The 17633-nt window shown below is 39.8% G+C and overlaps 1 protein-coding gene across 1 annotated transcript in view; it reads right to left on the reverse strand.

The window, feature by feature from the left end:
• Positions 1-6121: 6121 nt before the first annotated feature.
• The window catches only part of MTTP (microsomal triglyceride transfer protein), a 56310-nt gene continuing 44798 nt past the window's right edge, over positions 6122-17633 (reverse strand). The window contains exons 16-18 of the mRNA XM_042251207.2: positions 14747-14871; positions 11579-11749; positions 6122-10013 (exon numbers count right to left, since the gene is read on the reverse strand). Of these exons, the coding sequence (XP_042107141.1) occupies positions 9842-10013; positions 11579-11749; positions 14747-14871 (468 nt within the window). The 3' untranslated portion in view covers positions 6122-9841. The remainder of the gene's footprint in view (positions 10014-11578; positions 11750-14746; positions 14872-17633) is intronic.

A 17633-nucleotide genomic window follows, 5' to 3' on the forward strand; every position in this document is an offset into this window, starting at 1 on the left:
GAGTTTATTATTTTATGGTTCTTGACGTCAGAGTCTGATATGGTCTTTCCTTGGACCTAGAGTATTTCACCTAATCAAGGTATCTAAGGCACCTACATGCTCTCATTATTAAGTAACATTGTGAGGGGCACCTACCAAGGTATGGGATGCTCCACTGACGCCAAAGAGCAACCTAGACAACGAATGTCCCCAAGGGTTCACACTGAGGCCCAGGAAAGTATCTGTGGTCATCCCCTTCAAAACCAAAATAAATGAGGCACACAGTTGGAGACAGGGCAGGAAGGATCAGCTCTAACACTGAAGTTACTATAAACCTTAATAATTGCATTGTGTTATTCCACCAAGCTTCACTGCAGTGTACCCATCCTGTCCTGAATATTCCAGACTCGAGAATGTATACATGTGGCAGGGTTATGTTGAATGCTTACGGTAATGGCACAGAGATTGGCAGGTGCTGCATGCCTGCAGCCAGCTGTGTCAGCAAACACCTTTAACCTGAGCACTAGCAGCCCTGTTCCAAATAGGCACTAGATCATTTTGCTAGCTGTTGAGTTCATTTATGCTTTACCCATCCTCTGTATGGCTGGAGCCCTCTGCCTCTCTTCATCCTCTGCTCCTTAGCTTGCTGGCTCAGAATCCTCTTATTTTCCTATTATTTCTTATGCAGAGCAATTTAACCATCTAGCAAAGCCCTCCTAAAGCAGATTCATTGCATATGTCCAGAACCATTGTTCTCATTGTGTATTGCTGAATAACAATCCACCCTAAAACTTAGTGGCTTAAAAAACACAAAACTCATGTGTTTAACTTGTAAGTCTACAATTTGGGCAGAGCTCAGCATGGAAGGTTTGGCTCTGCTTTTCATATCAGCTCAACTTCTAGGGAGAATCTACTTCCACAACGGCCCATTCCTATGACTAGAAAGCTGATAATAGCTGTCAGCTGGGAGTTCAGTTGGAGCCAGTCAAGAGCCTCGGTTCCTCTTCAGCTGGGCCTCTCCATGGACAGCTTGGAAAGTGATCAGAAAGTGAAAATTCTCTGTCGTGTCTGACTCTTTGCAACCCCATGGACTATACGGTCCATGGAATTCTCTAGGCCAGAATACTGGAGTGGGTAGCTTTTTCCTTCTCCAGGGGATCTTCCCAACCCAGGGATTGAACCCTGGACTGCTTGGGCTTCCTCAAAACATGGTGGCTGGGTTCCAAAAATGAGTATCCGATGAGACAGGAACAGACACTGCCCATTTCTCAAGGCCTAGTTCAGAGTGAGACAGCATCACTTTTACTCTATCTGACAAGCATTCACATAGCTCGGATTTCAGTGGGCAGAAACATAGTCCCATCTCTCAATGGAAAGAGTGTCAAATAATTCAGGGACTTGTTTTAACCACCATCCTAAATAAGGAGTGCTTTGGACTTCTCTGGTGGATCCAACAGTAAATGTGAGAGACCTGGGTTCAATCCCTGGGTCGGGAAGATCCGCTGGAGAAGGAAATGGCAATCCACTCCAGTACTATGGCCTGGAAAATTCCATGGACAAAGGAGCTTGGTAGGCTACAGTCCATGGGGTCACAAAGAGTTGGACACAACTGAGCGACTTCACTTTCATTTTCCTTTCCTTTCAACAGATACTTTTTAAAGAAGGAATTTTAAAGCTAGTTCTTAGACTAGTGTAGGTTAGGTCAAAGATTCTAGAAAAAATCTAGAATGAGAATGGTCTATAAAGATTTGTTCATTGACATGTATACACCATACACCATCATGTGTAAAATAGCTAGCTAGTGGGAAGCTGCTGTATAGCACCAGGAGCTCGGGTCACTGCTCTGCCATGACCTAGAGGGGTAGGATGTGGAGGGGAGGGAGGTTCAAGAGGGATATATGTATACGTATAGCTGATTCACACTGCTGTACAGCAGAAACTAACAGAACATTGGAAAGCAATTCTACTCCAATAAACAAAAAAGAGATTTGTTGGGTGTGCCTTATGTCTGTGTTGAGCATATGCTGGAATCTCAGAGGGTAGAATCTCACTAGTGTATTTCTGGCATGGAGGGAATTAATGTTCTTTAGGAATGAATGAATGTCTGCTATATGCCAGGCATTCTGACTCACGAAGAGGTTAGGATTTCAGGAAGCCTTTAAACATGGTGAGAATGCCTGATGCGCTGATGAAGCTCTTTAGTCTAAGCCTTGTCGAAGGCATGGAGATTGAAAGAGGAAACTGGCCAAGGGCTGCAAAGAGGAGATCCATGCCAGCAACCCAGCATGGGGCAGGCATGGCGCAAAGAGGGCTAGGTGTGAAGAGAAGCAGAAAACCAGCGCAATAGCAAGAGACTGAAAGTGAAGCAGCAGTTTAGTTGTGCAGAGGGCAGGAAGCTGTTGAAGGGCAGTAAGGAGAGGAGCATGTCGGGCAGTAGCATGGCCCAAGCCCTTTGACAGGAAGTTTATTCACACAGAAGTGGTGTGAAAAGATAGTCATCAAAGACACAGCCAAAACTTACATATATTTTTTTCTGCTCCAATCAACAGATTGCCCCTTGAGTATAATCATCCCTGAAGGCTTATATACCTTCAGTACCACTGGATAGCGAGTGAAAACAGGTTTTATTATACACGTATGTATATTCCACACAAACAAACCCTAGATAGAGGATTATAGGATAACATTATAATATACATATAATATGTGGCATATCATATATTATTATAAAGACAGAATTGTGAGATAATGCATATTACTCCTAGCCTATAGTTGCATTCAAGAAATACTAACTACTAACAGAAAAAAAAAGAAATATAAACTACTACAATATACCTCTTAATTATAGCACATTTGCTACTGAAAAATTCAAGTTCACTCCTATACACTTTGCTTAAAAATGCTCAAACCACTTACTGGGATATCTTCTGTTTATAAAAATAGTACATGTTCTTTGAAGGAAATTTAGAAATGTAAAAATAATCTAAAAACTAAAAAGCAGGAAAATTCTTAATCACTAAGCAAAATACCTCCAGAAACAAATATTACTACTTACAAGTGTATTTGATACTTTACATGCTATTTTGTAGTTTATTTTTTCCATACATTTATAAACCTACCTCCTTAACTTCCAATATTTTTAAAGGAATGTTTTTTAACATCTATATCTTATTTCTTATTCCATGTTTACTTAATCTCATATTTTAAGCACTTAGTTCTTATGGTTTGGGGCTGTGAAAATAATGCTGCCATGAACATCTTTGAACACAAATCTTTCCAAGCATGTCTGATGATTTCCTTGAGACAAAGTCCTCTAATAAAAGGTCATGAATAATCTTAACACTTTTGACACAGATATCTCCCTATCATCTACCCCAAAACATGCAAACACCTTATTTAGAAACTTCATATTTTAGCACTTCACTTGTATAAAATTATCCTGAAGACTGAGGGATGAGAAGTGCCTTGTGATTTGCTGAAATACATATTCACTGCTAAAATACAAACACTTGCTTTCAACCCCTCCCCCACCCAACAACTCCACTTTCTAAACACACACACACACACACACACACACACCCCATTTGTAAACTTTAGAAGAGACTGGGAGTCTTCTTATGACTTTAAATATCTTCTTTTTTTCTAGGGCAAGGCTCTCCAAGTGTGGATCTAAGCTTGAGAAGCTCACCCTTTTTAATTCCCAGGTGGGTGGCAGACGTACCAAGTGTACCTGCAAGCAGGTGGCTCAGTCATTGGCAGCTTCTACGCACAGGAAGTATGATGGAAGCTGTGCTTGGGGAGATTCGTTTGGGCAGAAGGAAGGGTGAGAGACGAGGAACTGAACAGCTGGATGTTGGTGTGTTTGGAGAGTATATGTGGCAGGAACATGAGGGGTGCTGTTTGTGAAGAGTCATGTGGTTGAAGCTGGAATGAAATGTTGAATTTGAGTGTGGAGAGGAAACTCACTTCCAGACTTAGGAGCTCAGATTGAATCCTGGGTAGGTAGCAGAGGACAATGAGACTCCTGGATTAATCCTGTGTTCTCTACTGGTTATGAGATCTTACACAAGGGCCTGAGTCTCTCTGTGCTTCAGTTCTCCATACAGAAAAGGTGTATAATTACAGTTTCTACCGTATAGGATCATTTTGAGGATGAAATTATAGGCCACCTATGAAGTGCCTAGAGCAGTGCCTGGTGCCTAAGAGGTTCTGATAAAATGATGAATCATGAGGGTAACTGGGAGACTGTGGAAGACTTTGGTGAAGTACAACTAATTAAGTCTTGGGAACTGTCTGATCATCCCATAAGTGCTTTGGCTTCACCAAGGTCCTCTCAGATTTTATTGGAAAGCTGATGTCTTCTTCCATAATTGGGGAATATATTAGAACATCTTCACTCACAAACATCTCTTCGTATCTCAATAATTTAATTCACCTCACACAGAAATCTTACTTTTGACTGTGTTTACATGGTTGATCTTCAAGCAAATTAAGTGGGAGAAGTTTAAAAAAGTGGGGATAGGTAACCCAAAACAGAATGGAGGTGACTCACTTTCACTAACAAAGGAATCAGGTAATATAATCTAAAGCCTATTCTGGAAAGAGAAGGTCCAAACTTTTACATGTAATCCTAGAAGATTATGGCAGGAATCTTTTTAGTAAAAATAGAAGGATGAAAATAGCATACAGGTTTATGTGATGTTCCAAGTCAACTGTGAACAAATTAAACTCTTATTAATAGGAGAGTAGCAAAGGATTACTAACTCATTCTAGATTAATGGTAACCCCACTATGGAAGGTAAATGATTAGTTAATGTACCTCCAATGGTGGACTTTTTATTGATATCAACTTTTATGCTCCTCTCTAACCTCATCAAATAGAATATGCAATCATGCAGTAGGCTCTGTGAGTGTGAACTGCTTGTCTGCACACTCAAGCTGCAAACAGACCTGACTCCATCTTGGGGGTTTAGAAGTCCTGGATAGGAAAGGAGTCTGATACACAAGAGAAGCCAATCCTGGTTAAGCAGTAGCTGAAGAAAGGGAAAGAGATCATGTGGTCTTATTCCAAACCGCCCTCCCTGCTTCCCACTCTCCTGGATGCCGCACACGAGAGGCTCAGGTACCCTGGCCATTGAGTTAGAGAAGTGTGACCACTGTGTTATCTCACTAGATGGAAGGCAGAGGTAGAAAGTATAAACAAATATCATTTTGTTGAAACTGATCACTGATGACTGAGAACATTGCTCATGACATCTCTAATACTAAAAACAGTACTAAGTAAAGTGGAAAATAACATTTATCAGATGCTACTGTGTGCTCTGGTGGCGCAGTCGGTAAAGGATCCGCCTGCAATGTGGGAGACCTAGGTTTGATCCCTGGGTTGGGAAGATCCCCTGGAGAAGGAAATGGCAATCCACTCCAGTATTCCTGCTTGGGAAATCCCATGGACAGAGGAGCCTGGTGGACTACAGTCCATGGGGTTGCAGAGTCGGACACGACTGAGTGACTAAACACAGCACTGTGTGCTCAGCACTATATACATTCATTATCTCAAGGAATTCTTCAAACCACCCAGTGAAATAGGATTATCATACCTATTCTAAAGAGGACAAATAGAGTCATATGCCCCAGATCGTTCAACCAACAGACTGTAGACCTGGAATTTCAAGTCACAACCTGCCGGTTCCACCCATCTGCTGTCCCCACTGTCTTAATTGACAACTAAATTAATGCAGAAAGTGCAGTGAATATTTGATCAACCTGAGTCCAGAACAGACTCTTAACTTTCAACTTCCCAGCTGAAGCACGTGGGAAGCCCAATGACAGGATAGACATCTTGAACTCTGTCCCTCCTCCCCTGTATTTAGACTATTTAGACTATTTTTAATATGTTTTAAGCTTTCAAATAAGTTTTTATGAATTTTAAAGTAAATTAATTAGTGAAAATAGAACTGGAGCTTTACCAAGTGATTTGAGCCCTCCTTCCACGTTCTGGGGTTATCATCCCTCATTGCTCTCACCCCCACCACCATCATCGCTAGTACCACCATCTTTGCTATGTCCACACTCGCTACTTCCATTCAATGTTCAGGTTCCAAGTTCTAGCCAGGGCATTTAAGCAATAATAAAATTAAAGCAATTTATATTGGAAAGGAAGAAGCAAAACAGTCTTTATTTACAGATGATATGCTCTTTTATATAGAAAATCTTTAGGAATCTATCATAAGATATTAGAACTAACAAGTGAGTTCAGCAGGGTTGCAGGATACATGATCAAATACAAAAAATTGCATTTCTATACACTTGCAATGAAAAATTTGAAAATGAAAGTAAGAAACAATTCCATTCACAATAGCTCAAAAATAACAGAACACTTGGAATAAATTTGACAAAAGAAGTGCAAAACTTATACTCTGAAAATTACAAAACATCGTTGAAAGTAATTTTAAAAGATTTCAGTAAGTGGAAAAGTGTCTCACATTCATGGATCAGGAGATATAATATTGTTAAGATGGTAATACTTCTTGAACTGATGCACAGATTCAATATAATTCTTATCAGAATCCCAGCTGTGTTTGTGGAAATTGACAAGCTAAATCCTAAAATTCATATGGAAACTCAAGGGACTCAGGATAGCCACAACAATCTTGAGAAAGAACAAAGTAGGTGGACTTACAGGTCACAATTTCAAAACTTACTATAAAGCAACAACAATCAAAAGACTATCCTACTGGAATAAAGATAATATGCAGATTAATAGAATAAAACTGACAATTCAGAAGTGAGCCATTACACTTACAGTCAATTGATTTTCAACAAAGAAGACAATTTAGTGGGGAAAAAAAGAATACTTTCAACAAATGCTGTTGGGACAACCAGGTGTCCACATACAAAAGAATGAATTTGGACCCCCTACTGCACATCATATGTATAAGGTTAATTCAAACTAGATCAAATATTTAATTTAGAGCTAACTATGAAACTCTTAGAAGAAAACATAGGGGTAAATCTTTGTGACCTTGGACTTCCAGTGGTTTCTTGGATGTGACCAAAAGTACAAGCAACAAAAGAAAAAATAGATTACTTGCGTTTTACTACAATTAAAAACTCTTGTGTTTCAAAGAACATTATCAAGAGAGGGAAAAGACATCACACAGAATGGAAAAAATATTCAGAAATTATTTATCTGACAAGGGACTTACACCCCAAATATACAAGGAATCCTTACCACTCAATAATAAAGACAAATAATCCAATTTTTTAAAAGGCAAAGGATCTGAATAAACATATCTCCAAAGAACATAATAATATGCAGTGGCTAGAAAGTGCACTGAAGAATGCTCAACATCATTAGTCATTAGGGAAACACAAATCAAAACAATAGTGAGGTACCACTTCACATCCACTAGGATGGCTATAATTTTAAAAGGGCAGTAAGATTGTTGTTGAAGATAGGGAGCTATCAGAAACCTTATACACTGCTGGTAGAAATGTAAAATGGTGTAGTCATGTGAAAAACAATTTGGCAATTCTTAAAAGTCTAAACATAGAATTGCTATTTGACCCAGCAATTCTACTATGAGGCATATACCCAAGAGAAATAAAAACATATGCTCACACAAAAATTTGTACACAAAAGTTCATAACAGAATTACTCATAATAACCAAAGGTGAAAACGACCCAAATGAACATCAACTGTTAAATGGTGTATTTATATAATGGAATATTATTCAACCATAAAAAGAGTCAAATACTGGTCACTAGTGCTAAAGAACCCGCCTGCCAGTGTAGGAGAGGTAAGAGATGTGGGTTCAATCCCAGGATCTGGAAGATCCCCTGGAGGAGGTCATGGCGACCCACTCCAGTATTTTTGCCTGAAAAATCCCACGGACAGGGGAACCTGGCGGGCTACCGTACGTGGGATCGCAGAGTTGCACACGACTGAGCCCGCACACACACACACCACACAGGCTGTTATCACAGAAGTAGCTGGGATGGGCCAAGCCTCACATGGCCGAGGTTTCTTAGCTCACAACATGTTGAGCTCAGTGCTCTGCATCAACTTGCTTTAGCTGCAACAACAGTATCTCTACAGAATGTTTCCTCCAAGACCAATGCCACCACCACTACCAGTATCCCCCAAAACCCTCCTGGTTTTTAGTCTTTTTTCTTTTCTCAGTACCACAATAAGTGTGCTGGTCCAAAGTTTTAAAAAACTGGGCTTAGAGCTTGTTTTTAAGAGCTTCTGACTGCTGCTGTTTTCAGCAGTGTATTTTCCAAAGGATTCTGACCACTCATTAGAGCACCTGGCCTATTCCGCAGAGCTGTAGAGGCTCAGTTGTATGTGTATCTGTGCTCAGAAAATGACGGTAACAGACAAATATGGTGCTCAATGTAATGGATGGCTGGATGGCATCACTGACTCAATGGACACTAGTCTGAACAAACTCCTGGAGATAGTAAAGACGGAAGCCTGGTGTGCTGCAGTCCATGGGGTTGCAAAGAGTTGGACATGACTTAGCGACTGAACAACAACTAAGTAATAGAAGACAAAAGCAATTCAGTAGGAATTCCATATATTTATTTCATCACATTTCATCTTAAATTTACAACTAATGGTGGGCTACTTAAACTTCCATTTTGTGTGTGTGTGTTTCATGGACAAGTAAGCACCTATTATCTGTTTGGATCCTGTCACTAATACATGCGTCTGTTTTATTAATAAATACTTGAAAATGGTTAACATATGAAAAGGTGAAAACTATCCAAATGTCCATCAACTGATAAATGGCATATTTATATAATGGGACATTATTCAACAGTAAAAAGAGTAAAGTACTGATAGCTGGTAGTAAGAACCCACCTGCTAATACATGAGGCATAAGAGATGTCTCTTATAATGTTTCTTTTAATTTGTACAGATAGAGACATTCTTTCCTTGATTTCATATTTTAGAATCCAAATCCATCGGTTTCTTAAAGTATTATAAAGTTCTCCCAGCTTTTGTAGATTGTAGTCCAACAGATTGGAACTCCTACCACAGAACAATTGATTGAAAGATAAAAAAATGATGAATACTTGAGGATCTTCCTTATAAAGGACAGTGGACCATACTGAAGTCTCAAAGAGAGGCAGCACAAAAAAAAAGTCAAATGGAGTTCCTGAAGTTAATATTTCTAATTCTGGTAAGCTCAGTCTGACATTTTTGTAAGGCAGAAGGCAGAGGACTGACAGGCTTTCTTCTAGCAATCTATGTGGCCCGCAGAGAAGTGAGATGGTACGTGCCAATTCTGTGTACCTCCTACCTCAATGCTCAATAAAACTAACAATAGAAGAGATAAATATTAACTCTTGAACATGGTTGACAGAAGCCTTTAAAAGTCATGTCCCTTTTCCCTCATGCCCCCTAAAAACAGCAACAAAAAGGTCTACTTTCCTGACTGGGCATGTTTGGTAGAGACAAGCCATGTAAGATTTTACCAAGGACTTCATACACTGATTGAACATTTTTGAAACAAAATTGCACTCCCCTGAGTGTGTGTATGTCTTTTTTTTTTTTTTAATAGTTTCTTTTTAGGGCAGAACTAGTTTCACAATAGTAAACGTAATTTGAGAGAGATGCAGGAAAACTTTGAATGCTACTAAAAGTATCACATAGATTGGCTCAGAATGACACCGTAGGTAGTATCGAATGATTCAGGCCCAAACTTAATTATGTGAGGTTTTTTATCACGTTTCTCAAAACTCTTAAATACAGGTAAATATGTAAACACTGTGCTCTCAGAGAGCAATACTTAGGCATGTCACATCGTATCCCTTCCGGTGAGATGGAGTCTAGTGAAACAGCCCCCATCAGTTTTAAAACCAACCACTGGAACTACTCTCTGGTTGAGGAGCAAACACCACCTTGCACATGTCAGAGTTCTCTTGGTGCAGCGGGAATTCACATCCTCCTATTAGACTTTCTTTTCTCTTCCGAGAAACATAACCTCTGCCTGTGGACAGCCTTTCATATTTTGTCTCAAATTGCCTGCATAAAAACAATAACAAAATCACACACACATTAAAGTCACAGCACACCCATCAGAGCCCAGTTATTGAATGAACACTTCAAGCTTCTGAGTCAAAGCCATCTGAGAAAGGACGACAGTACCAAAGCTTTCATTCCCATGAGTGGGGTGATTTTTTTCTTCCCATTTTGTTGCCCACAAACAGATACACTTCACAGGCCTGGGATATGAGAGTCCTGCCACTCATTTTTCTGGCATGAAGGACCAAATGCCTCTCAGAGTTTTGGAGATGCTGCTAAGCTTTCTAGGCCTTGCTATGTCCCCCATCCCTCATTCCAGGGGCCCTGCCTTTGGGGTACACCCCTTTTAGTAAGGAGCAAATCCATCTGGATTTAAGCCAACAATGCTGAGAGGGAAACACCCCCAGAGCTCTGGGCCAAGTGAAATGTGGAACCAGATCAGTTAGCCTTGTGCCTGGGCTCCTGGTCACTGCATTTTGACCACTGGAAGGTTGATTTTCTTTTTAATGTGTTAATGGAGGTTTATTCTAGATGTGTGTGTGTGTGTGTGTGTGTGTGTGTGTGTGTGTTAGTCGCTCATTCACATCCAACTCTTTGTGAGCCCACGGACTGTAGCCCGCCAGGCTCCTCTGACCATTGGATTTTCTAGGCAAGAATACTAGAGAGGGTAGCCTTTCCCTTCTCCAGGGGCTCTTCCTGACCCAAGGATTGAACCCAGGTCTACTGCATTGGCAGGCGGATTCTTTATCATCTGAGCCACCAGGGAAGTCCATTCTAGACATAAGTTAACATAAATTAGTAACTGCTTTATAGCCTCAGGGAAGCTTCCCTGGTGGCTCAGATGGTAAAGAATCTGCCTGTAATGTAAAAGACCTGCGTTTGATCCCTGGGTTGGGAAGATCCTTAGGAGAATGCAGTGTCTACCCATTCCAGTGTTCTTGCCTGAAGAATTCCATGGACAGAGGAGCCTGGCAGGCTATAGTTCATGGGGTCACAAAGAGTTGAACACAACTGAGAGACTGCGCATGCACACACAAGTACTCTAATAAAAGCATGTTTTTTAAAATTCAAAATCCCCAACACTTAAGCTTGAGCCAAAACTTAAACCAGGTCAAGTTGCTGTTATATGGATTACATAAAACTTGTGAATTCATTCGGGCTTTTAAGCCATGGTAAATGATTGTCAGATGTTCTGTTTTGAGCTTTCTAGCCAAGAGAAAACTGTGAAAACAGCTGATAGAAAACATGCATCTAGTGTTTTTGCTGAAACTATGTGGAAACGTACACTAAGTCAAATCTCTTTGTTGCCTTGATAAATTATTTCTGGGCTAGAATATGATATTATCTCCAGAATCAAATGAACTTGTCATTATAGTTTCTTGGCCTGCTAGAAACTGTCATTTTTTTTTTAGTCTTATCAATTATTCTTTACTCATTTAAAGAAAATTCATGTCTCACTGGGTTTTACCATTTTCCTTTAATTTCTGTGGAATGCTCAAAATTGGGTGCAAGTTCCTGGTGAACTCTTGATGTCCCTGGAACATTCCATAAGTCCTGTTTCTTACCTGTATGGAACATCTTCCTTGTCCATCTGCAGACAAACTAAAAATGGGTACTGAGAAAACTGCACCGTGGAGATAAACTCCAAGCCTGCTTCTGTTTCTGCACCAATTTCCAAGCCAGCTTTCACAAAAGAGGAGTCCACCGTGATGTCACCAGTTATTAACACACTTACCCTAAAAATTGAGCAAAAGAATCCATGAATCACATTTAACTGAGCCGAACTAACAGACCATAGGGTCTGAATTTCTGACATTGATAACTGGAAAGGTGACCTAAATTTGCTTAGAATTCTGTTGGAATTATCCAGAGCCTGGATAGTTCTAGGAATTGGCCAGTGAAAATTTGCCTTACCTCTGAGTCCTCTCCCAGCCTTCAGTTCTAAATGTGGAAATGAAATGTCTATCTGACATTAATGTTTGATAAGGGCATACCAAGAGCCAAGAGGAAAAGATGCCTGGGATCTGGTCCTTTCAGAAAGTCAGAAATACCTGATTATCTTAAAATCTAAGCCCACCCAGAAGACAGCTGATGTTTACAACAATTTTCTTGGTACCGATCTCTCTTTTGGCTTCTATGTAGTTATTTTAATTCATTTCATTACTTTCTCTAAAAGGTCTTTGGTGACAGAAGTCTATGGTTGCCAAGATATTTTTTTAAAAATATATAGTATCATGAAGAACAATTCCTATAGCATGTACATTGCATGGCTCAGAAAGGACAGATATCATAGGTTCTCCAATGATCACCTAGACAGACTGGACTGAGTAGGATAAAGTCTTGGAGGGAAATGAAGAGGATAAGCAATTCTAGTAGAAGGCTTACCTCTGGGACCACTCTAATTTAATTGCAGACTTCAGATGAAATCTGAGTTGTACGCTTCACTCTTTTGATAGACCTACTAATGCTTGCTGTCCTACTCACAGCACACTTGCTGCCATTGCCAGTGAAAAGTAGGTCAGAGGTGGTAGCATTTATTTTTTTTGTTTGTTTCTTTGTTTCCTTTTGCTTTATTTTTATTATTATTATTTTTTATTTTTTTATTTTTTAAATTTTAATATCTTTAATTCTTACATGCGTTCCCAAAGATGAACCCCCCTCCCACCTCCCTCCCCATAACATCTCTCTGGGTCATCCCCATGCACCAGCCCCAAGCATGCTGCATCTGAGGTGGTAGCATTTAAATCCCTGAACCCTTTACCATACCTTCTCGCATCTTACACTCAACAAAGGCTTAGACCATCTTTAAATGAGCAAATGGTACACTGAAGGTGAATTGGATATAATGTGGACACTGGCAGACAATCAGGGATATTGTGTCCCTTTCAAAAAGCCAGCTTTTTTTTTTTTTTCTATTTTTTTGGCATTGCTGTTGTTGACTTCCTTCTGCAAATAATTCAACTCAGTTTAATTTGGAAAACTTCTATCCAGAAAATACATCAGAAAGACAAGAAAAATGACTGATTTGGTGGGAAGCCCTAAATTACATTGCTTATCCCTCTGAAAGCTTCTCCCATTTCTCATTCTTTGGTTCCTTTCAGTAACCCTGAGGCTCATCTTTCATGTTAAGTGTGCTACCTTTTGATTTTTCTCAATTCTTTCACCCATCGTTCAAAATAGATTTAAAAAATCTAATTTTAGCACTCCTATCTCACTTCTGCCCCACTGTATTTTTAAATATCCAAAAATGTAAAAATCAATTTCATTTTCTTTTCTTCAATGCTATAACAAACAGAAGAAAAATTATCTTGATTATAATGCTAGTTCAAAGATGCTTTAAGGTCAAAATAAAATGCTTTCATTTGATCTGATGGGTCAATTAAAAAAGCTAAAGGACCTGAGAAAATTCTATTTAGAAAAATGAACACTGATAAATACATATAAGGACTCAGAATATTTAAGACTTAGATTTTTCACAAAAGTGATCATCTTTTTATTTTTCTCCACTGAAGACAGCAAAAGAAGAAAGATTTTAAATCTCAACTAGAGGGATAAGCTAAAATAATTTGCTTAAAAGTAAAGTTTTCTGACAGCATTGTCAACTACTAAAGTGGAATATTTTGTTACCCTGCTTATTTTATGACTGCAGCCGTGAAATTAAAAGACACTTGCTCCTTGGAAGAAAAGCTATGACCAACCTAGACAGCATATTAAAAAGCAAAACAAAGGTCTGTCTAGTTAAAGCTATGGTTTTTCCAGTAGTCATGTATGGATGTGAGAGTTGGACCATAAAGAAAGCTGAGCACTGAAGAATGGATGCTTTTAAACTGTGGTGTTGGAGAAGACTCTTGAGAGTCCCTTGGACTGCAAGAAGATCAAACCAGTCAATCCTAAAGTAAATCAGTCCTGAATATTCATTGGAAGGACTGATGCTCAAGCTCCAATACTTTGTCCCCCTTATGCGAAGAACTGACTCCTTGGAAAACACCCTGATTCTGGGAAAGACTGAAGGCAGGAGAAGGGGATGACAGAGAATGAGATGGTTGGATGGCATCACCAACTCAATGGACATGAGTTTGAGCAAGCTCCAGGACTTGGTGGTGGACAGGGAAGCCTGGCGTGCTGCAGTCCATGGGATCACAAGGAGTTGGATACGACTGAGCAACTAAACTGAACCAAAAGTGGAATACCAAGAGAAGATGGATGTCTCACCCACTGGGCAAGCTGTCCATAGATGTCTTTAAAAGCAAGCAGATCCTTCTCTAAGTTGTATTATATACCTACCTGCTCATAAGGATCTATGGTAAGGATGACTCCCGTGGTTACTTCCTACTCTGATTTAATGACTACAAATAGAAAGCATAGATTTCGAGGGGTTGGAAGGTTAAAGAATTTCAAAACCATATCTCTGCATATAGAGAACAGACTCACGGTTGCCAAGGGGGAGTGGGATGGGGAAGGGAAGGACCGGGAGTTTGCTATGAGAAGTGGCAAATTATTATATATAGAATGGATAAATAACCAGGTCCTACTATATAGCACAGGGAACTATATTCAATATTCTATGATAAACCATAATGGAAAAGAATATGAAAAAGAACATATATATGTTCAGTAAAACCGAATCATTTTTCTATACAGCAGAAATTCACATTGTAAATCAACTATACATCAATAAAATTAAAAAAGAAATATCTGTGGTTCTTTTCGTAGAGTACTGTACATATGCTTACCGGTTTTTCACTCGGGTTTTAGATTCACGATACCACAGACTAAACTCCATGGCACCTGTAATATCAATAGCTAGACCACCCTGAACATCCATATTGGCCTTAAGTCCAGATTGCAGCTGAAGCTCCTAGAAACAAAAATATGCAATAATAGTTAGAAGGAGAAAGGGAAGGAGGAGGAGGGAAAAGGGGAAGGTGAAGGGAGAGGGGAGGAGAAGCGGCAGCACAATTCAGCCAGCCCTTTTCTAATAGCACATTCCTCCTGCAATGCCACTGGAGTTGTGTTACTGTTGAAGTCTTTCTCTAGGCTAGGAAACAGATTCTAATCTTGATCACTGGAAGTAGATTACTGATAATGTTACATTGGGTAATCAACTGAAATAATAAAGATGTAAAGTGTCAGTTGAGAAGGGTGCTTTCTCTCAATCGTTGCCTCACTTTGGGAGGAATATGGTTCTCAAAGTGTGGTTCTCGGATGAGTAGCAGGAGCATCTATGGAACGTGTTAGGAATGCAAGCTCCCTATCTACTGAATTAGAAACTCTGAGGGTGGTGCCCAGGGATCTGTGTTTTAACAAGCCCTCATGTGATTCTGATGTACCCAAATTTGAGAGCCACCAGACTAGGAAAAATGAAGCCATCTCCATCGGAAATCCAGCATTGGCTTTGGGGTGGGAATGAGGGCTGGGATAAATGATTTCCAGAAGTCCTTTAGCACTTCTGTAGTTATGTGCTGTGTCAAATAAAGTAAACTGCATCTTGCTGGCAAATGTAAGGAAAGATAAAAACTGCTGGTGCAGTATACAAATTCTACGAATTGCCTAGGAAAGGAAAGCTGGGAAAGAAAGGCAGGGTAACTTAACTAAGCCTTAATACCCTATTGTTTGATGTTTGGAATGACATCAATATAACAAAAAAGATCAACATGAACCCCACAGCATATTCCAGAGTGACAGTAATCATGTACAAACATAGTCCATCCTCAGCAACTTTGTAGTTGTCTGAAGCCCGTTGTTTTATACTGATTGCCAGCATATACCTTTTAAGCCTTGCAATTTCTGTGTACACTAGACGAAGTGATGTTTGCTGAAAACTTCTTCAGCTGGGTTGGAATCAGATTGCCCAGGGACAATGTTGGAAATGACCACAGTTCTTCGAAAAAGGCTCAGTACTCTTAATTTTTATATTCCTCCAAAAATCTTAGGTTCATGGCAACTGGCAGCATGACTAACTTCTTTAGGTAGCTGCCCTCCTCAGACCAAACAAACCACGCTTTCATCAACTATTAATGCTGCAATTTTAATTTCTAGAGAGGATTGTGTTGGTCATTGATCTCCATGGATTTTCTCCAACTTTCCAAAAAGAGTGGCAAGAATCTCAGTCATAGAACTAGGTTTACTAAAAAAGTCTGATTGTGGCATGAAACTACCTTTGGTCTGAAAGACATTCAGATGAAAACATGAGATTCTTGACACAGAGCTCGGGACACATTAGGAGACAGCCCTAAGGATATCTACTGCTACATTAGGTCTAAAACAAAATGGCATTGTGGAAGGATGCAGAGGTTGTCTTGGGCATCATAACTAGTATGAAGGAACACAAATTATCCTGAAAAAACCCAAGTAATCATGTTCAAATTGTAACCCATGCCTATGAACTACAGAACCAAGATACAAATTCTGCATTTGTACCATGATGGTGTCTGCTTCCAAATGGGCCCTATTGTGTGCCCTGCCTCAGAAGTATTTCTTTCTTTGCATCATATTCTATATTTCCAATTTGAAAGCTATAATCTTGTTAGTCCACCCAACTCAGCAGAGGTCTATGATGTAGACTTTGGTTTTCCCACTGACCATACATTACGTGGATCTCAAAACACACCATGCACCATGGGAAAGAACATTTCACGGCTATTAGACAATGTGACTTTTGTGGGGAGAGAGCATTTCCACTGCAGTGTGGGTTTTGAGGAGAGCCTTGGATTGCTGGGGAGATTACATCTCTCACACAAAGGGATCAAAGAAAAATTCTTACATATAATCACAGAGGAATATGTTCAGGATAGACCACTGACACCAGTAGAAGGACAAACCACTCTTTTCTTCATGAAAGCGACTAAATCACACAACACAGTGGTTCTAATTTTTGAGGGATGTAAAATGAGTAGAGCTAACACAAGCTGAAATCAAGATTGCTGGGAGAAATATCAATAACCTCAGATATGCAGATGACACCATCCTTATGGCAGACAGTGAAGAGGAACTAAAAAGCCTCCTGATGAAAGTGAAAGAGAAGAGTGAAAAAGTTGGCTTAAAACTCAAAATTCAGAAATGAAGATCATGGCATCTGGTCCCATCACTTCATGGGAAATAGATGGGGAAACAGTAGAAACAGTGTCAGACTTTATTTTTTTGGGCTCCAAAATCACTGCAGATGGTGACTGCAGCCATGAAATTAAAAGACACTTACTCCTTGGAAGGAAAGTTATGACCAACCTAGATAGTATATTCAAAACCAGAGACATTACTTTGCCGACTAAGGTCCGTCTAGTCAAGGCTATGGTTTTTCCAGTAGTCACGTATGGATGTGAGAGTTGGACTGTGAAGAAGGCTGAGCGCTGAAAAATTGATGCTTTTGAACTGTGGTGTTGGAGAAGGCTCTTGAGAGTCCCTTGGACTGCAAGGAGATCTAACCAGTCCATTCTGAAGGAGATCAGCCCTGGGATTTCTTTGGAAGGAATGATGCTGAAGCTGAAACTCCAGTACTTTGGCCACCTCATATGAAGAGTTGACTCATTGGAAAAGACTTTGATGCTGGGAGGGATTGGTGGTAGGAGGAGAAGGGGATGAAAGAGGATGAGATGGCTGAATGGCATCACTGACTCAATGAAC

The sequence above is a fragment of the Ovis aries genome, chromosome 6 (assembly GCF_016772045.2).
Source record: "Ovis aries strain OAR_USU_Benz2616 breed Rambouillet chromosome 6, ARS-UI_Ramb_v3.0, whole genome shotgun sequence".
In the NCBI taxonomy this organism is placed as follows: Eukaryota; Metazoa; Chordata; class Mammalia; order Artiodactyla; family Bovidae; genus Ovis; species Ovis aries.